Source organism: Bolinopsis microptera, chromosome 7 (genome assembly GCF_026151205.1).
Source record: "Bolinopsis microptera isolate Bmic1 chromosome 7, MBARI_Bmic_1.0, whole genome shotgun sequence".
Taxonomy (NCBI): domain Eukaryota; kingdom Metazoa; phylum Ctenophora; class Tentaculata; order Lobata; family Bolinopsidae; genus Bolinopsis; species Bolinopsis microptera.
Window position 1 is genome coordinate 12,734,657 of NC_087078.1, and position 21,881 is coordinate 12,756,537.

Below are 21,881 nucleotides of genomic sequence, written 5' to 3' on the forward strand. Positions count from 1 at the left end.
TAATTTTATCCCTGTTACTTGTTATTATGTATTAGTACAACACTAGGTACCGGGTTATATTTTGTGGTCCGGTCTTTAAACATACCATAATATCACTATTACACTGCACCTTAAATGTATAGTCAAGTACATTTGTATCGTAACACATGCTTGGCTGGGGGATCATGTTTTGTAACACATGCTTGGCTGGGGGATCATGTTTTGTGACCCTATATTTTCAAAACGGACAAAAAGTAGGGCGAACAAAAACAGACAACTCCTCCTCCTTCTCATCAGTCCTCCTCCTCCTCTTAAGTCTTCCTCCTCCTCCTGAGTCCTCCTCCTCCTCAGTTCTCTTCAGTCCTCTTCCTGACTCCTCGTCCTCGTCCTCGTCCTTCTCCTCAGTCCTCCTCACCCTGCTCCTCAGTCCCCTCCTCCTCCTCAGTCCTACTCCCAGTCCTCCTCCTTCTCCTCCTCCTCCTCCTCATTTCTCCTACTCATCCTCCTCCTCCTTCTCCTCCTCATCAGTCCTCCTGAGTCCTCCTCATAGTCGTCCTCCTCCTCCTGAGTCCTCCTCCTCGTCCTCCTCCACCTCCTGAGCCCTCATTTTGAGTCCTCCTCCTCATCCTCCTCCTCAGTCATCCTCCTCTTCCTCCTCAGTCCTCCCCAGACCTCCTCCACCTCATCCTCCTCCTTCTCCTCCTCATCAGTCCTCATCCTCTGTCCTCCTCATAATCGTCCTCATCATCATCCTTAGTCCTCCTTATCCTCCTCCTCAGTCCTCCCCCAGTCCTCCTCCTCATTCTCCTCCTTCTCCTCCAAGCCTCATCCTCCTCCTCCTTCTCCGCTTTCTTCTTCTCCTAATCAGTCCTCCTCCTCCTCGTCCTTAGTCCTCGTCCTCGTCCTCCTCAGTCTTCCTCTTCAGTCCTCTTCCTCATCATCCTCCTCCTCTTCCTCAACAGTCCTCCTCCTCCTCCTCAGTCTCCTCCTCCTCATCGTCCTCCTCAGTCCTCCTCCTCCTTCTCCTCATCAGTCCTCATCCTCAGTCCTACACTAGTCGTCCTCGTCCTTAGTCCTCTTCCTCCTCCTCTTCCTCCTCCTGAGTCCTCCTCATCCTCATCAGTCCTCCTCGTCAGTCCTTCTCCTCCTCTTCAGTCCTCCTCCTCCTCCTCTTCAGTCCTCCTTCTCCTTCTCCTCATTCTCCTCCTACTCATAAGTCCTCCTCCTCAGTCCTCCTCTTCCTTCTCCTCCTCCTATTTCTCCTCCTTTTCCTCCTTCTCCTCCTACTCCTAAGTCCTCCTCCTCAGTCCTTCCCCAGTCCTCCTCCTCATCAGTCCTCCCCCGGTCCTCCTTTTCCTCATCATCCTCAGTCCTCCTCCTCATCGTCCTACTCAGTCCTCCCCCAGTCATCCTCCTCCTCAGTCCTCCCCAAGTCCTCCTCTTCCTCAGTCCTCCCCCAGTCCTCCTTCTCCTTATCCTCATCCTCATTCCTCCTCCTCAGTCCTCCTCCTCCTCCTTCTCCTTCTTATCAGTCCTCTTCCTCAGTCCTCTTCCTCAGTCCTCCTCCTCGTCCTCGCTCTCGTCCTCCTCCTCCTCCTCCCCGTCCTCAGTCCTCCTCCTCCCCCTCCTCATCAGTCCTCCTCCTCCTCTTCAGTCCTCCTCATGAGTCCTTCTCCTTATCCTCCTCCACCTCCTGAGTCATCCTCCTCCTCCTCCACATTCTCCTCCTTATCCTCCTCCTCCTCAGTCCTCCTCATGCTCCTCCTCATTCTCCTCCTTATCCTCCTCATCCTCCTCAGTCCTCCTCCTCATCCTCCTCTTCCTTCTTCTCCTAATCAGTCCTCCTCCTCAGTCGTCCTCCTCCTCTTCCTTAACCCTTGTCCTCATCCTCCTAGTCCTCGTCCTTAGTCCTCGTCCTCCTTAGTCTTTCTCCTCAGTCCTCCTCCTCCCCCTCATGAGTCTCATCCTCCTCATCCTTCTCCTTAGTCCTCCTCCTCTTCCTCAGTCCTACTCCTCAGTCCTCCTCCTCTTCCTCATCCTCTTCAGTCCTCTTCCTCAGCTCTCATCTTCTTCCTCCTCAGTCTTCCTCCTCTTCAGTCCCCAGTCCTTCTCCTCCTCGTCAGTCCTCCTCCTCCTCCTCTTCAGTCCTTCTTCTCCTTCTCCTCATTCTCCTCCTACTCATAAGTCCTCCTCTTCAGGACCTCAGTCCTCCTCTTCCTTCTCCTCCTCCTATTTCTCCTCCTTTTCCTCCTTCTCCTCCTACTCCTAAGTCCTCCTCCTCAGTCCTTCCCCAGTCCTCCTCCTCATCAGTCCTCCCCCGGTCCTCCTTTTCCTCATCATCCTCAAGTAAAAGTGTTTGCTGATGACTCCAAGCTCCACAAAAACATTAGCTCCCCGTCCGACTGCAAATGTCTCCAGGAAGATCTCTGTGCAGTAGTGCGATGGGCAGTAGCAAACAACATGGAGCTAAACGAAAGTAAGTTCCAACTTCTCCAGCATGGTAAGAACCCTGAGCTAAAGAAACCCTACATTTTACCATCTGGTGCATCGATATCTTCTGATGATGTCGTGAAAGATCTCGGTGTGTATGTTGACAGTGATCTCTCCTGGCGTCAACACATCACAAGAAAGTCCTCTGAGGCAGCGAGCAAAGCTGGATGGGTACTGAGAACTTTCTCTACCAGAGACAAAGACACGATGATGATGCTCTTCAAGACATACGTCCGCTCTATTGCCGAGTATTGTTGTGCTCTCTGGTCGCCTCACCTGCAGTGTGACATAATCATGATTGAGTCGATCCAACGCTCATTCACTGCGAAAATAGCAGGATACAAGCATCTTAGCTACTGGGAGCGCCTGAAGCAGCTTGATCTCTACTCCCTACAGCGCCGCCGCGAGAGGTACATGATCATCCTTGTCTGGAAAATTTACTACGGTGAGATTCCCAACAGTGTAAACATTTCTTTCCAACACTCTCAAAGAAGAGGAGTTACATGTCTTCGTCCTCTTGGCGGATCAAAATACAAAAGCATCAACACCATGAGGTTCCATTCTTTCCCTTCAGTGGCCTCTGCTTTGTATAACGTTGTGCCTCACGACATCAAGTCTATCCCAACCTTGCCAAAATTCAAGGCAGCACTTGATCGCTTTCTCCATACCGTCCCCGACACCCCTCCTACCCCTGGATATACAGGGGCAAATGGCAATTCAATCTTGGAATGGGCTGTGAGCAAGACATGATAACGGAGACACCGGTGGTGGAGACGCAAGATGTCTTGGCCTGGGCGTGCTAGCCCGAAACGAACCCAAGGTACCCAAGGTAAGGTAGGTCCTCCTCCTCATCGTCCTACTCAGTCCTCCCCCAGTCATCCTCCTCCTCAGTCCTCCCCAAGTCCTCCTCTTCCTCAGTCCTCCCCCAGTCCTCCTTCTCCTTATCCTCATCCTCATTCCTCCTCCTCAGTCCTCCTCCTCCTCCTTCTCCTTCTTATCAGTCCTCTTCCTCAGTCCTCCTCCTCGTCCTCGCTCTCGTCCTCCTCCTCCTCCCCGTCCTCAGTCCTCCTCCTCCTCCTCCTCATCAGTCCTCCTCCTCCTCTTCAGTCCTCCTCATGAGTCCTTCTCCTTATCCTCCTCCACCTCCTGAGTCATCCTCCTCCTCCTCCACATTCTCCTCCTTATCCTCCTCCTCCTCAGTCCTCCTCATGCTCCTCCTCATTCTCCTCCTTATCCTCCTCATCCTCCTCAGTCCTCCTCCTCATCCTCCTCTTCCTTCTTCTCCTAATCAGTCCTCCTCCTCAGTCGTCCTCCTCCTCTTCCTTAACCCTTGTCCTCATCCTCCTAGTCCTCGTCCTTAGTCCTCGTCCTCCTTAGTCTTTCTCCTCAGTCCTCCTCCTCCCCCTCATGAGTCTCATCCTCCTCATCCTTCTCCTTAGTCCTCCTCCTCTTCCTCAGTCCTACTCCTCAGTCCTCCTCCTCTTCCTCATCCTCTTCAGTCCTCTTCCTCAGCTCTCATCTTCTTCCTCCTCAGTCTTCCTCCTCTTCAGTCCCCAGTCCTTCTCCTCCTCGTCAGTCCTCCTCCTCCTCCTCTTCAGTCCTCCTTCTCCTTCTCCTCATTCTCCTCCTACTCATAAGTCCTCCTCCTCAGGACCTCAGTCCTCCTCTTTCTTCTCCTCCTCCTATTTCTCCTCCTTTTCCTCCTTCTCCTCCTACTCCTAAGTCCTCCTCCTCAGTCCTTCCCCAGTCCTCCTCCTCATCAGTCCTCCCCCGGTCCTCCTTTTCCTCATCATCGTCAGTCCTCCTCCTCATCGTCCTACTCAGTCCTCCCCCAGTCATCCTCCTCCTCAGTCCTCCCCAAGTCCTCCTCTTCCTCGGTCCTCCCCCAGTCCTCCTTCTCCTTATCCTCATCCTCATTCCTCCTCCTCAGTCCTCCTCCTCCTCCTTCTCCTTCTTATCAGTCCTCTTCCTCAGTCCTCCTCCTCGTCCTCGCTCTCGTCCTCCTCCTCCTCCCCGTCCTCAGTCCTCCTCCTCCTCCTCCTCATCAGTCCTCCTCCTCCTCTTCAGTCCTCCTCATGAGTCCTTCTCCTTATCCTCCTCCACCTCCTGAGTCATCCTCCTCCTCCTCCACATTCTCCTCCTTATCCTCCTCCTCCTCAGTCCTCCTTAGTCTTTCTCCTCAGTCCTCCTTAGTCCTCGTCCTCCTTAGTCTTTCTCCTCAGTCCTCCTCCTCCTCCTCATGAGTCTCATCCTCCTCATCCTTCTCCTTAGTCCTCCTCCTCTTCCTCAGTCCTACTCCTCAGTCCTCCTCCTCTTCCTCATCCTCCTCATCCTCTTCAGTCCTCTTCCTCAGCTCTCATCTTCTTCCTCCTCAGTCTTCCTCCTCTTCAGTCCCCAGTCCTCCTCCTACTCGTCAGTCCTCCTCCTCCTCCTCCTCGTCCTCATCCTCCTCATCCTCCTCGTCCTCCTCCTCCTCCTCAGTCCTCCTCCTCCTCTTCCTCAGTCCTCCTTCTCCTTCTCCTTCTTCTCCTCCTACTCCTAAGTCCTCCTCCTCCTCCTCCTCAGTCCTCCTCCTCCTTCTCCTCCTTTTCCTCCTTCTCCTCCTTCTCCTCCTACTCCTAAGTCCTCCTCCTCCTCAGTCCTCCCCCAGTCCACCTCCTCATCAGTCCTCCGCCAGTCCTCCTTCTCCTCCTTCTCATCCTCAGTCCTCCTCCTCATCATCCTCCTCAGTCCTCCCTCAGTCCTCCTCCTCAGTCCTCCCTAAGTCCTCCTCTTCCTCAGTCCTCCCCCAGTCCTCCTTCTCCTCTTCATCATCAGTCCTCCTCCTCAGTCCTCGTCCTCGTCCTTCTCCTTCTTATCAGTCCTCCTCCTCAGTCTTCCTCCTCGTCCTCGCTCTCGTCCTCCTCCTCAGTCCTCCTCGTCCTTAGTCTTCCTCCTCCTCACCAATCAGCTGCTCCTCTTCCTCAGTCCTCCCTCTCCTCTTCAGTCCTCCTCCTCCTCAGTCCTCCTCCTCCTCAGTCCTCCTCGGTCCTTCTCCTCCTCCTCAGTCCTCCCCAGTCCTCCTCTTTCTCCTCAGTTTTCCTCCTTCTCCTCCTCCTCCTCCTCAGTTCTCCTCCTCACCCTCCTTCTCCTTCTCCTCTTCCTTCTCCTCCTAATCAGTCCTCCTCCTCAGTCGTCCTCCTCCTCGTCCTTAGTCATCGTCCTCATCCTCATCGTCCTTAGTCCTCGTCCTCATCCTCCAAGTCCTTGTCCTTAGTCCTCGTCCTCATCCTCCTAGTCCTGGTCCTGGTCCTCCTCTGTCCTCCTCAGTCCTCCTTCTCCTCAGTCCTCAGTCCTCCTCCTCAGTCCTCTTCCTCCTCATCAGTCCTCCCCCAGTCCTCCTTCTCCTCCTCGTCATCCTCAGTCCTCCTCCTCCTTCTTATCAGTCCTCCTCCTCAGTCCTCGTCCTCGCTCTCGTCCTCCTCCTCAGTCCTCGTCGTCCTTAGCCCTCGCGTTCTCTTAGTCCTCCTCCTCCCCGTCCTCAGTCCTCCTCTTGAAATGGGTAGCACGGTCAATGGTCATTAACCGTGCTACCCATTTCTGCAGATAGCCTGTTACAAATTGTGGAGACAATTTAAATCAAAAGTTACTAAAGCGTTCTCTATTTGTTACGATTGCTATTACCAACCGTACCTCTTTCAATTGTGGACCGGGGTGGATGTTTCTGTCAAACAAGAGTTGATACGACAGTGTGTTGTTTTTCGGACGAAACGATTCTTGTTTGGAACTAGAAACCATTTTGGGGTTCTGGGACCACCACCAATCGATTTCTTGTCATATTTAAGTACAGAAATAGCTACCTATATCGCCTAGAAACCTCAGAGGAAAGATTTAAATTTTCCCGATTTTTCCGATATGAGGGTTGATGAGGCCAAAATCGGAATCGGAATGATCGGAATGATCGGGTTGGACCCCCCCCAATATATCATTTGGTTTTACCCTTCTGACGTACCACGTTCTTTACTGAACATCTTGATTAATTAAATTCCATTCTGTAGCCAGTTTTTATACCAACACACTCTAACCGATACTATCACATAGCAAGGAACCGTGAATGGAGTCGTGACTGTCATACCATGAGTCTTAGATGGGCTCGATTTCGGTCTCGCAGACTCAGAAGTAAGTAACATATTATTATATCACAACATACAACCACACTTAAAAAGTGACAAATACCTAGTGACAAATCCCGGGATCTTACTTAGTTGTTACCTTTTTAGTGTCGTGCATATTATTATGATATTAGGTGTGAGCTGATGACGGAACACGGTTTGTGATAGTAGAGATGTCATTACATGGCTTCAGTATTAGAGTTGCTGTGTCAACTCACCCTCTACCCTCCTGTGCTGCGTTACGTTTAGACCTTCCCTTTTTTTTCCTCTCGTGTACTCTCTCTCTCTCTCTCTCTCTCAGTACTTGTGTTTCTTATCGGCACGCGTTGTAGTTATAAGTTATTTGGTTGAAGCAGCTTGTTTTCAGAATACACCCTCAGTGTGATCATGTTCGCTAATAATGGTTAGCTCCTACTAATTTGATGTGATTGTTGGGTACCACTTACTCATTAGATTCTCATTCTCGACCAAGTCATAACAAGTTCGATTAATTTGATGTCAACATGATATTGATGTTTGACTGCCAGGGAGTGTAGAACGTACACCCAAACACTCCCTCACCAGTCACCTGACTAACAGGGAGTGTAGAACGTACACACAAACACTCCCTCACCAGTCACCTGACTAGCAGGGAGTGTAGAACGTACACCCAAACACTCCCTCACCAGTCACCTGACTAACAGGGAGTGTAGAACGTACACACAAACACTCCCTCACCAGTCACCTGACTAACAGGGAGTGTAGAACGTACACACAAACACTCCCTCACCAGTCACCTGACTAACAGCCAACAGGGAGTGTAGAACGTACACACAAACACTCCCTCACCAGTCACCTGACTAACAGGGAGTGTAGAACGTACACACAAACACTCCCTCACCAGTCACCTGACTAACAGGGAGTGTAGAACGTACACTCAAACACTCCCTCACCAGTCACCTGACTAACAGGGAGTGTAGAACGTACACACAAACACTCCCTCACCAGTCACCTGACTAACAGGGAGTGTAGAACGTACACTCAAACACTCCCTCACCAGTCACCTGACTAACAGCCAACAGGGAGTGTAGAACGTACACACAAACACTCCCTCACCAGTCACCTGACTAACAAGGAGTGTAGAACGTACACACAAACACTCCCTCACCAGTCACCGGACTAACAGCCAACAGGGAGTGTAGAACGTACACACAAACACTCCCTCACCAGTCACCTGACTAACAGAGAGTGTAGAACGTACACCCAAACACTCCCTCACCAGTCACCTGACTAACAGCCAACAGGGAGTGTAGAACGTACACACAAACACTCCCTCACCAGTCACCTGACTAACAGGGAGTGTAGAACGTACACCCAAACACTCCCTCACCAGTCACCTGACTAACAGCCAACAGGGAGTGTAGAACGTACACACAAACACTCCCTCACCAGTCACCTGACTAACAGGGAGTGTAGAACGTACACCCAAACACTCCCTCACCAGTCACCTGACTAGCAGGGAGTGTAGAACGTACACACAAACACTCCCTCACCAGTCACCTGACTAACAGGGAGTGTAGAACGTACACTCAAACACTCCCTCACCAGTCACCTGACTAACAGGGAGTGTAGAACGTACACACAAACACTCCCTCACCAGTCACCTGACTAACAGGGAGTGTAGAACGTACACTCAAACACTCCCTCACCAGTCACCTGACTAACAGGGAGTGTAGAACGTACACACAAACACTCCCTCACCAGTCACCTGACTAGCAGGGAGTGTAGAACGTACACCCAAACACTCCCTCACCAGTCACCTGACTAGCAGGGAGTGTAGAACGTACACCCAAACACTCCCTCACCAGTCACCTGACTAGCAGGGAGTGTAGAACGTACACCCAAACACTCCCTAACCAGTCACCTGACTAACAGAGAGTGTAGAACGTACACACAAACACTCCCTCACCAGTCACCTGACTAACAGGGAGTGTAGAAACTAGAACGTACACCCAAACACTCCCTCACCAGTCACCTGACTAACAGGGAGTGTAGAACGTACACCCAAACACTCCCTCACCAGTCACCTGACTAACAGGGAGTGTAGAACGTACACTCAAACACTCCCTCACCAGTCACCTGACTAACAGCCAACAGGGAGTGTAGAACGTACACACAAACACTCCCTCACCAGTCACCTGACTAACAGAGAGTGTAGAACGTGCACCCAAACACTCCCTCACCAGTCACCTGACTAACAGCCAACAGGGAGTGTAGAACGTACACACAAACACTCCCTCACCAGTCACCTGACTAACAGGGAGTGTAAAACGTACACCCAAACACTCCCTCACCAGTCACCTGACTAACAGGGAGTGTAGAACGTACACTCAAACACTCCCTCACCAGTCACCTGACTAACAGGGAGTGTAGAACGTACACCCAAACACTCCCTCGCCAGTCACCTAACTGCTAGGGAGTGTAGAACGTACACACAAACACTCCCTCACCAGTCACCTGACTAACAGGGAGTGTAGAACGTACACCCAAACACTCCCTCACCAGTCACCTGACTAACAGGGAGTGTAGAACGTACACCCAAACACTCCCTCACCAGTCACCTGACTAACAGGGAGTGTAGAACGTACACCCAAACACTCCCTCACCAGTCACCTGACTAACAGGGAGTGTAGAACGTACACACAAACACTCCCTCACCAGTCACCTGACTAACAGGGAGTGTAGAACGTACACCCAAACACTCCCTCACCAGTCACCTGACTAACAGGGAGTGTAGAACGTACACCCAAACACTCCCTCACCAGTCACCTGACTAACAGGGAGTGTAGAACGTACACACAAACACTCCCTCACCAGTCACCTGACTAACAGGGAGTGTAGAACGTACACCCAAACACTCCCTCACCAGTCACCTGACTAACAGGGAGTGTAGAACGTACACCCAAACACTCCCTCACCAGTCACCTGACTAACAGGGAGTGTAGAACGTACACCCAAACACTCCCTCACCAGTCACCTGACTAACAGAGAGTGTAGAACGTACACCCAAACACTCCCTCACCAGTCACCTGACTAACAGGGAGTGTAGAACGTACACCCAAACACTCCCTCACCAGTCACCTGACTAACAGGGAGTGTAGAACGTACACACAAACACTCCCTCACCAGTCACCTGACTAACGGAGAGTGTAGAACGTACACCCAAACACTCCTTCACCAGTCACCTGACTAACAGGGAGTGTAGAACGTACACCCAAACACTCCCTCACCAGTCACCTGACTAACAGAGAGTGTAGAACGTACACCCAAACACTCCCTCACCAGTCACCTGACTAACAGGGAGTGTAGAACGTACACCCAAACACTCCCTCACCAGTCACCTGACTAACAGGGAGTGTAGAACGTACACCCAAACACTCCCTCACCAGTCACCTGACTAACATGGAGTGTAGAACGTACACCCAAACACTCCCTCACCAGTCACCTGACTAACGGAGAGTGTAGAACGTACACCCAAACACTCCCTCACCAGTCACCTGACTAACAGGGAGTGTAGAACGTACACTCAAACACTCCCTCACCAGTCACCTGACTAACAGAGAGTGTAGAACGTACACCCAAACACTCCCTCACCAGTCACGTGACAAATCACGTGATCAGTATCCTGACTAATCTTTTACGTTCGAATGTATTATACATCTCGTTTGAAACATGCTCCCTAATTCTAAGAATGATCCTGCCAACAGTATTATACAGTGCCGGAAACCTTCTTTTATGACTAGTATGATGTAATCGCGCTAACCATCCCTAATATAATACACAGCCTATATTATAATATAATGCGATGTATGCTGAGGACTCGTCTAAACTTGATCAGAGTGTTTGGTAGTTAGTAGTAGTAGTTTGTTTTGTAGTTTGATGTTCATGAACTGCGTGTATTTGGTGTGTGTAAAGAATGTAACAAACTATGTAAACTATGCAGTAAACATTCATTTCTGTACACTGTACAGTAACATAAACAAATAGACATTAGACAAAGACCTGCATTCTAGACATTAGACATTATTATCATGCATTATTTATCAATTACCAATGACTAGACCTGGACTAATGTATGTACTGTAAACGTATGTATGATCCAGTGGGCGGTCAGTGATCTGTGTGATAAATGATTTACAATAGAAAACGCTTTTTATCAAGTCATACTTATATTGGGTCGCATTTCTAATTTCAGCCTTCAACATTAGGAGAAGTTTAAGAATCTGACAAGTGTTCTTGTTGGTATTATGTTTGGTAAAGGATCGCGATGACAACACAAAAGTCAAAACAATATAATATTCCATTTTACCCACCCCTGATATTTAACCACATAATTTCCCAACGGGAGCGCAATATTTCTAAATCAACTAACTACCTGAACTCTTATAATAATTAAACTCACTGTAACATACTTACATATGAATAATATATTATGCAGCTATAAATAGTAATAATATAATAACATGCGTGTCCTGCAGGAGGTACGGGGAAGTACGAGGTTGTGGATGATGGAGACGACGTCAGATTGCCTCTCCACAATGACGATATCTTCCAACACGGCATTACTTTCCCCGTCAAGGTAAATATTAACGTTGATTGGTCTCTCTTCGGCTGTTGATTGGTTGGCTGATCTGTCACGTGTCAAAACAAACGAGGGAAGCCCGCCAAATTTATAAAATCGGGATATTGTTAGCGCTCAGGGCTGATCGCATTGGGAGCTGGAGTGTGGAGAGCTGGGGTGCATTGTGATTTGTAGTTCTGTCAGCCAACTATACACAATCATCCGCGCTTATGTTGTAATATTCTGTACTCAGTAGTTCTACGTGAGGTTTTTGAACCAGCTGTACTATTACACAGTGTCACAGTGCAGTGTCACAGTGTCACTACCCTCATGTTCTCATAATGTAGGGTTATAGCTGAGAGTAATGTCTCTAACTGGCAAAGGGCTTGGTAATAAGCTTGACAATAAGCTTGTGTAATGGGCAGTGGGCACATATCCAAACACCAGGGAAACTCGAAAGTAAAAGTTGCTCCTGAAGCAATTATGTGAACAGAAATGCCGTGGAAGCAGACACGGGACACCTATGTTTCAATATAATGAATAATGAATATTAATGAAGTGCCGTAGAAACTTTGTCGTCTGTATTTTGAAGAGCGTTTGATATAACTTACAATTTAGATTTTAATGTAACGGCTTCATTTCGTTAGACTCATAGTTGTAATCACACAGTGTCATGGATGGTATGATATAGAGATAATCGTCCAAACATTGCTAACATGACATCAATCAAATCAGGGGACACACTAATTAGTTATCTAACTAATCATCTAATTAACTAGTTATCTAACAGCCATGATAGACTAGTGAGACCACTATCACTGTTCTATTTTACCACCTTTACCACTTTTACCGCTTAATGAAAAGTTTTGTCCTTCCTCACTACTCACCAGCCACCACTCCCAATTTTCCACCTCATAAAATAACAGCTATTCGGTTTGTGGGAGTGCAGTAGGTGTCACAATATACGCGTGATGTGCATCACACACACACATAATATATAATATATTATATACAACTTATTGAACATGTCATGTGGTCATCACGAGCCACCCCGCCTACCCTCAATCACCAGGCAGATAGGTTGACGCACAACTCGTTCAAGTGATGAAGGGAAGATGGGGGAACGGCCGGTTTTGTCCAGGAACCCTCTGGAAGTATTCTGCAACCGCTGAAATTGTTCTCGAACGGTCCAGAGCACACAGCCTGGAGACACAGCGTGCAGCATGTGTTAACGCCTGAAATTGGTTAGGTGTATGTCTGCCAAAATTCAGCCCTTCTAAATGTTTGGCATATTTCTTGTGACATGTTAATGACTATGTGTGAGATATACATGTGTTTGATAAATTATCTGACATATTTCCCATTTTTGGTAAGATGGGTTATCAGTGTTGACTTCTAAGGTTTAGGAACAGAGGCAACATTTGGGCACGGCATATCAAATATGCGGGATCGCATAATTAGCGAAAATATGCCGCATATTTTCGCTGATTATGCGATCCCACTTCTATCCTCATTTTTATTACAAAGTTACACTAAGGTTTTTTTTTTACAAATGTCTCAGACCCATAGCTAGATCTGTGAATTTTAGGCAGACCCACTCGACAGCGGCCAAATTTTGCGCATTATGAGCCCCAAGCCCGATACCCACTTTGCCTCCCAATTATATTATCATCTCGTAACTTCATAATGAAGGTTCCGTTATTCATTTAAAGATTAAGTTTTTTCGATTCTGGGCACGTAGCCCGACACGACACGTAGCCGGGGCGAAGCTCCTTTGGTTCGCTAGGGAGGGGGGAAGGCGCAGCCCCCCAGAAAATTTTTGAGAAATTATGTGTTAAAGACGACATTTGGCAAGAAATTTGTAGGACAGTAATAATCAGACATCACAATAATACAAAGTTGGGGGGCTAGGGGGGCGCAGCCCTGGCCTTCGGAAAATTTTTGAGAAATAGGGTGTTCCAGACGACATTTGTCGGACAGCAATAATCAGACATTACAATAATACAAGGTTGGTGGGCTTGGGGGCGCAACCCCCGGAAAATTTTTGAGAAATAGGGTGATTCAGACGACATTTGGCATTAAAGAAATTTGTAGGACAGCAATAATCATACATCAGAATAATATAAAGTTGGTGGACTAGGGGAGCGAACCCCCAGCAAAATTTTTAAGAAATAGGGTGATTAAAACGGCATTTGGCATTAAAGAAATTTGGGGACAGTAATAATCAGACATCACAATAATATAAAGTTGGGGGGCCGGGGGGGGGGGGCGCAGCCCCCCAGAAAACTTTTGAGAAATAATGTGTTTTCGACGACATTTGGCATTAAAGAAATTTGTAGGACAGTAATAATCAGACATCACAATAATAAAAAGTTGGGAGGCTAGGGGGGCGCACCCCCCGGAAAATTTTTGAGAAATAGGGTGATTCAGACGACATTAGGCATTAAAGAAATTAGTAGGGCAGTAATAATCAGACATCCCAATAATATAAAGTTGGTTGGCTAGGGAGGGGGGGGGGGGCGAAGCCAATCAGAAAATTTTTGAGAAATTATGTGTTTTAGACGACATTTGGCAATAAAGAAATTTGTAGGACAGTAATTATAATCAGACATCACAATAATACAAAGTTGGAGGGCTAGGCAGGCGCAGCCCTGGCCTTCGGAAACTTTTTGAGAAATAGGGTGTTCCAGACGACATTTGTGGGACAGCAATAATCAGACATTACAATAATACAAGGTTGGTGGGCTGGGGGGGCACAGTAATAATCAGACATCACAATAACATAAAGTTGGGAGACTGGGGGGGGGGGGGCGCAGCCCCCAAGAAAATTTTTAGAAATTATTTGTTTTAGACGACATTAGGCATTAAAGAAATTTGTAGGACGGCGATAATACAAAGTTGGGGGTGCAGCCCCCGGAAAATTTTTGAGAAATAGGGTGTTTCAGACGACATTTGGCATTAGAAATTTGTAATTTCAGACATTACAATAATACAAAGTTGGGGGCTAGGGGGGAACTCAGTACTTGTCACATTGAATGGAATAAGTACATATTGCAGCTGGCTTGGGGTCATGTCTAGGTGTGGTCTGGTTTTTCTATCTCTCCTTAATATTTCCCTGATAGTAATTTGTAATTGTTCCTTACTGAACCCTAGACCAAATTTATCCGTTGTTTACAATAATGTCCATGGTTTCCTAAATACCCGCGATCTAGCATCAGGAACACCACCACTAAATATGACCAAGATACATGAATTCCATGGTTATATCTACAAACATAAGCCTCACATCATTATTCTAAACGAGACATGGCTGAAAAATTCCATTCTCAGTAATGAGGTGCTCCCTGACAAATACAAAGTATTTAGGCTTGATCGATCCTTAAGATCGCATCCTGTGGATGCAACCCAGCCCAAGAAATTCAGAAAAAACGGTGGTGGTGTTCTGATTGCCCATAGAACAGACATTGATATTTCGAGTCTAAAGTTCTCAAAGGTTAGTATAGTGTTCAAGCTGAATTATTATCCATCATAATTAAGACTCAGTGTGGAAGAAACTTTTGCATATCTACATTCTATAGAGTAGGAACGCTTGGCTTAGATAATTTTGAATCTTTCAAGAAACATTTTGTTACTTTAGCATCTGCCAGAAAGTTGCAAAGGCATATTCTGGTAGGGGACTTTAATTTAGCTTCGATTTCCTGGCCAGATGGTCAGTCAACTTGCCAGCTACATTCTAGCTTTGTAAATTTTCTCACTGATGACCTCGGACATACACAACTTATTAGCTCTCCTACTCACAAGTCAGGCAACACCTTAGATCTTGTGTTCACTAACATTCAGAACCTTATTAAGAATGTTAAAGTTTTAGATCAAAACGAAATGTGTATGTCCGACCACTTTTGTATCACATTTGACATTGATGTTAAGACAAAGTATATTAAGCAGCCTAAAAGAAAGATCTTTAATTATAGTAAAGGTAATTTTAGGGGCCTGAATTCTGAGTTATTTAGCATCGATTGGGATAGTATATTTGGGTGTAATGATCCTTATCTTGCCTGGAGTCGATTCAGAGGAGTTCTTGATGCAGCCTGTGACCGATGGATCCCTAAAAAGACCATTAAGTCTCAGTTCCAGCCAATGTAACGCTTGATTTATATATAATAATTAATTGAATTTTCAAATTTAAAAAAAAATAGTGGGATTTGGGAATAATTTACGAAATGCTAAAGTCGATTGCCTGTCGTGTCGTTTAATCAAACAGTCATAAACACAGCCCACTTACCAGGCGACCATGGGGACTAGGGGGCTTATTTTTTTGGGGTCTTCCCCTTGGCTACGTGTCTGCATTCTAGTTGCCAGACCCACTCTATTAGAGTGCAGACTCAACATTTTGGTTGCCAGACCCACTATTCTAGAGTCCAGACCCACAATTCTGGTTGTCATATCTCCTATATTCTAGTTCATAGACCACCAATTCTGGTTGACAGAGTGAAGAATTACCATTCTGGTTGCCAGATTCACTCTTCTAGAGAGGAGACCCACTCTTCTAGTAGGTATAGAGTCAAGACCCACTATTCTAAAATGCAGACCCACCATTCTGGTTGCCAGACCCACTCTTCTAAGGCGAAGACCTACCATTCTGGTTGCCAGCCCCACTCTTCTAGAGTGTAGACGCACCATTCCGATTGCCAGACCCACTATTCTTGAGTGAAGACCCACCTTTCGGGTTGCCGGACCCACTATTCTAGACTCTAGACTCCAGACGCACAATTCTGGTTGCCATATATCCTATATTCTAGTTTAGACCCCCAATTCTGGTTGACACTTGACAGAGTGTAGACTTACCATTCTGGTTGCCAGACCCACTCTTCTAGAGTGAAGACCCACTATTCTAGAATTCTTACCCACCATTCTTGTTGCCAGACCCACTCTTAGCTAGAGTGAAGACCCACTATTCAAGAATTCTGACCCACCATTCTTGTTTCCAGACACACTACCCTAAGGTGCAGACCCACCATTCTGATTGCCAGACTCACTCATCTTGATTCCCTTGATTGCAGACCCACTATTCTGGTTGCCAGACCCACTCTTATAGATTGCAGACACACCAATCTAGTTGCCAGACCCACTCTTCTAAAGTGTAGACCCACCAGACCTATTATTCTAGAGTGAAGACCCACCATTCGGATTGTCCAAACCCACAATTCTGGTAGCCATATCTCCTATATTCTAGTTTATAGACCCCCAAATCTGGTTGACAGAGTGTAGACTTACCATTCTGGTTGCCAGGCCCACTCTTCTAGAGTGAAGATCCACTATTCTAGAATGCAGACCCGCAATTCTGGTTGCCAGATCCACTATTCCAGATTGTAGACCCACCTTTCTGGTTTCCAGACTCACCCTTCTAGGGCGAAAATCCACCATTCTGGTTGCCAGACCCACTCTTCTAGAGTGTAGACGTACCATTCTGATTGCCAGACCCACTCTTCAAGGGTGCAGACCCACATTCATGATGCAAGACCCACTTCTAGATTTCAGACCCACTATTCTAGCTGCCAGACCCACGTCTAGATTGCAGACCCACCATTCCAGCTGACAGACCCACTCTTCTCAAGTGCAGATCCACCATTCTGGCTGCAAGACCCACTTTTAGATCGCAGACCTACCATTCTAGCCGCCAGACCAACTCTTCTCAAGTGTAAACCCACCACTCGGGTTGTCAGACTCACTCTTCAAGGGTGTACGTACACCCACCATTCTGGTTGCCAGACCAACTTCTAGATTGCAGACCCACCATTCCAGCTGCCAGACCCACTCTTCTCAAGTCCAGACCCACCACTCTGGTTGTCAGACCCACTCTTCAAGGGTGTACGTACACCCACCATTCTGGTTGCCAGACCAACTTCTAGATTGCAGACCCACCATTCCAGCTGCCAGACCCACTCTTCTCAAGTCCAGACCCACCACTCGGGTTGTCAGACCCACTCTTCAAGGGTGTAAGTATACCCACCATTCTGGTTGCCAGACCAACTTCTAGATTGCAGACCCACCATTCCAGCTGCCAGACCCACTCTTCTCAAGTGCAGATCTACCACTCTGGTTGTCAGACCCACTCTTTAAGGGTGCAGACTGCAGACCCACCGTTCTGGTTGCCAGACCCACTTATAGATTGCAGACCCAACATTCTAGCTGCCAGACCCACTTTTCTCAAGTGCAGACCCACCACTCTGGTTGTCAGACCCACTCTTGAAGCCTGAAGGGTGCAGACCCACCATTCTGGTTGCCAGACCAACTTCTAGATTGCAGACCCACCATTCCAGCTGCCAGACCCACACTTCTCAAGTGCAGATCTACCACTCTGGTTGTCAGACCCACTCTTTAAGCCTGAAGGGTGCAGACCCACCATTCATGTTGCCAGACCCACGTCTAGATTGCAGACCCACCATTCTAACTGCCAGACCCACTTCTAAATTGCAGACCCACCATTCTAGCTGCCAGACCCACTCTTCTCAAGTGCAGACCCACCACACTGGTTGTCAGACCCACTCTTCAAGAATGCAAACCCACAATTCTGGTTGCAAGACCCACTTTTAGATCGCAGACCCACCATTCTAGCTGCAAGACCAACTCTTCTCAAGTGTAGACCCACCACCCTGGTTGTCAGACCCACTCTTCAAGGGTGCAGACCCACCACTCTGGTTGTCAGACCCACTCTTCAAGGGTGTACGTACACCCACCATTCTGGTTGCCGGACCCACTTCTAGATTGCAGACCCACCATTCCAGCTGCCAGACCCACTCTTCTCAAGTCCAGACCCACCACTCGGGTTGTCAGACCCACTCTTCAAGGGTGTACACTGTACGTACACCCACCATTCTGGTTGCCAGACCAACTTCTAGATTGCAGACCCACCATTCCAGCTGCCAGACCCACTCTTCTCAAGTCCAGACCCACCACTCGGGTTGTCAGACCCACTCTTAAAGGGTGCAGACTCACCATTTAGGGGCCAGACCCACGCTTCTCAAGTGCAGACCCACCACTCTGGTTGCCGGACCCACTCTTCTAGAGTGAAGACTCATTATTCTCGAATGCAGATCCACAATTCTGTTGCTAGACCAACTTCTAGATTGCAGACCCACCATTCCAGCCGCAAGAACCACTCTTCTCAAGTGCAGACCCACCATTCTGGTTGTCAGACCCACTCTTCAAGGGTGTAGACCCACAATTCTGGTTAACAGACCCACTTCTAGATTGCATACCCACCATTCTAGCTGCCAGACCCACTATTCTCAAGTGCATACCCACCACTCTGGTTGTCAGACCACTCTTTAAGGGTACAGACCCATCATTCTGGTTGCCAGACCCACTTCTAGATTGCAGACCCACCATTCTGGTTGCCAGACCCACTTCTAGATTGCAGACCCACCATTCTAGCGGCCAGACCCACTCTTCTCAAGTGCAGACCCACCACTCTAGGCAACAGGGGTGAATAATATCAACAAATAAAGATTGTTTAATTTTTGCAAAAAAATTCTCGTCATGTGACAACCCTTCCCAACCCCCCTCAACCCCCTACCCCTCCCCCCTAAAAAACCCATCGGATTTTTGCTTCCCGCGAACATGATTTTTTCTGAAAATTTTTGTCAAGCCAGATCTGTAAATCTATCAAATATGTAAAAAAAAAACCTTAAGTTACACGTACAAAATATATACGGTTGCTTCTTTGAGGAGTACCATTGTGCGTGGTATACCAGTTTGTGTGGTTAATCTTACTCTTACGACAATTTGTTACATCTGTGTTCTGGCAGCCTTCAACAATCACAGTTCTCTTGTCCCACAAACCTTTAAATGTTTCTTGAAGTTTTCGAAACCAGACATGTGATTAATGTGATTAAACCCAAGATAGTTTTTAATCGCTCGAAGGAACCAGTAGAGGACTTCATCAATTTAGTTTCTTGAATTTAAGACAAGCTTCTGTTTCTCACACCAGCTGTTTCATAACCTCCAGTAGCCAGCAATATTGCATTGGATATAATTGATACAAATTTGGTGTAATAAAAATGAAATTATTCCTTTGGTGGGTTAGTGGGGGAAAGTCGCGGTTTATCCCACAGAATATGTCTACAACAGTAAATAGTGTTGTCGGGGTGCAAAGGTTTACTTGATAACTAATCAACATTAAATGAGTAGTTTAATGGCAAAATTTAAATATTTCTCTAATTTTTACATTATGTATCCAGGCTTGGTCTTAAATTGATTGTTATGAGTATTATGAGTATTGCTGAAAGCACAGTGTAAGGCCTACATTTTCATTAACTTCATTTTCAGTTCATCGGATATCAAGAAGTACCGCGGCCAAGCTCACGACTAGAGATTATTACATCAATGAGAAAAATTCGGGTGAGTTTAATCTAAATTCGTTGTATACTGAAACCAGAAGAAATTTAAACACCCGTAAAGACTTGAAATGTCGCGTAAATAAAAGTCTTTAGTAAACTAAATATGTGCTAGCCAATGGCTCGATTTCTAAATTTAACACTGGTTTCCTAATTTATTTCATTAATTGTTTAATTGAATTTATTCTCGTTCTTCAGTACGAGTATAAAATGAAGAGATTGAAGAAACAGAAAGTTTATGTTTTTATATCTCAAGAAGGAGTCAAAACATCGCGAAGACTTAAAACCAAAAGGGTGAGAAACTTTTGTTTAATTTTTATTCAGTTAAAGTCAAACCGGGTCTCTCGGGAGAAAGGAAAAGTGCATGAAAAGTGCATGATCCCAATCCTCAGTAGCTGTAGCCTCAATAACCTCATAACCTGCCAAGTGTCCCATAAACCCCAAATTAGGGATCTTATATATGCAGTATTGTGTCGTATTGTGATGGAATGCAGCCCGACATTTACTTACATCACCCGCTAGATGTAATATGACCTTTGATAAATCACATTTCTTGCACAAGGGCTGATTAACTAAAACTTAGTAGGGAAAAGAAGAGGCCTGGTATTATTGTATATCGATTATCGAAGTTTTACTGTAATTGATCAGTCAATGAAGAAATTTAATTTTCCATTTATTGAGATGAAATCCATCGACTTACGAAGGATTTAGGGGGTTTTTGATATTATTCATCACCAACAAAATGTGGATAGTGATTAAAAATTACACGTAAATATACCGTGTCAAACATTAGTATAAATTTAAGTTTACTCATCTATTTATGGCTTTAAATATGGTGTACTTTTTGACAGCTTCAAAATTTGTATGGCATATGGTTAATGGCTATGTCCAGTAGTTGATCTCATTAAATACATAATATTTAATTAGAGGAACATAGATAATTGGTTATACCAAATATAATGTGACCATACTAATTAGCAATTAGTATACTAATTAGCAATTACGTGTGCTGAGTACTAACTGTACTTTACAGTACTGTTATTCAGACCACCAATGCCTACAATATTAAATACAAAAGAACTTTATTTGTATATCATTAATATGTACAACAGAAGTTTATTAAACTATAAATTATAATATGTTTAAACTATAAGCCATTAAACTTATTAAATTACAAAGAACTATTGAATTCAACAGAACTTTATTATTAAGATGAATCATCAGCTATCTCGCAGAATCTATTTAAATTATCATCTATCTACTTTCGTTGTGAAATCCATATTTAGAATTTAGATATCTAAAGAATAATCTAAGTAATGTTATTTGGAAATAGTAAAGAGAGATGCAGCTTGTTGTAACGGCCACGTTGTGGCAAACGTGAATAGTGTAGCACTTTGCTACAGTAGCATAACTGTGAATGGTGTAGCACTTTGCTACAATAGCATAACTGTGAATAGTGTAGCACTCTGCTACAGTAGCATAACTGTGAATGGTGTAGCACTTTGCTACAGTAGCATAACTGTGAATGGTGTAAGACTTTGCTACAGTAGCAAAACTGTGTATGGTGTAGCACTTTGCTACACTCTACAGTAGCATAATTGTGAATGGTGTAGCACTTTGCTACAGTAGCATAACTGTGAATGGTGTAGCACTTTGCTACAATAGCATAACTGTGAATGGTGTAGCACTTTGCTACAGTAGCATAACTGTGAATGATGTAAGACTTTACTACAGTAGCATAACTGTGTATGGTGTAGCACTTTGCTACACTCTACAGTAGCATAACTGTGAATGGTGTAGCACTTTGCTACAGTAGCATAACTGTGAATGGTGTAGCACTTTGCTACAGTAGCATAACTGTGAATGGTGTAGCACTTTGCTACACTCTACAGTAGCATAACTGTGAATGGTGTAGCACTTTGCTACAGTAGCATAACTGTGAATGGTGTAGCACTTTGCTACAGTAGCATAACTGTGTATGGTGTAGCACTTTGCTACACTCTACAGTAGCATAACTGTGAATGGTGTAGCACTTTGCTACAGTAGCATAACTGTGAATGGTGTAGCACTTTGCTACACTCTACAGTAGCATAACTGTGAATGGTGTAGCACTTTGCTACAGTAGCATAACTGTGAATGGTGTAGCACTTTGCTACACTCTACAGTAGCATAACTGTGAATAGTGTAGCAGCACAGCTGTGCAGCTTATACATGAAGCTAATCCCTGACCCGGTCTCCAACATGCCCGGTCAACATGTGCACGGT

General features: G+C 46.1%; 1 protein-coding gene across 3 annotated transcripts in view; it reads left to right on the forward strand.

Annotated features, from left to right (window-relative positions):
• Window positions 1–21,881, forward strand: part of LOC134817783 (carboxyl-terminal PDZ ligand of neuronal nitric oxide synthase protein-like) — an 86,644-nt gene that overhangs the window by 57,864 nt on the left and 6,899 nt on the right. For 2 of the 3 annotated variants that reach the window (XM_063827108.1, XM_063827109.1), the window contains exons 2-5: window positions 6,548–6,627; window positions 11,138–11,238; window positions 19,549–19,620; window positions 19,815–19,910. In XM_063827108.1, the coding sequence (XP_063683178.1) occupies window positions 6,585–6,627; window positions 11,138–11,238; window positions 19,549–19,620; window positions 19,815–19,910 (312 nt within the window). In that variant the 5' untranslated portion in view covers window positions 6,548–6,584. Of the gene's footprint in view, window positions 1–6,547; window positions 6,628–6,942; window positions 7,024–11,137; window positions 11,239–19,548; window positions 19,621–19,814; window positions 19,911–21,881 lie in introns of those variants that run through there. The other variant, XM_063827110.1, reaches the window with a different exon arrangement.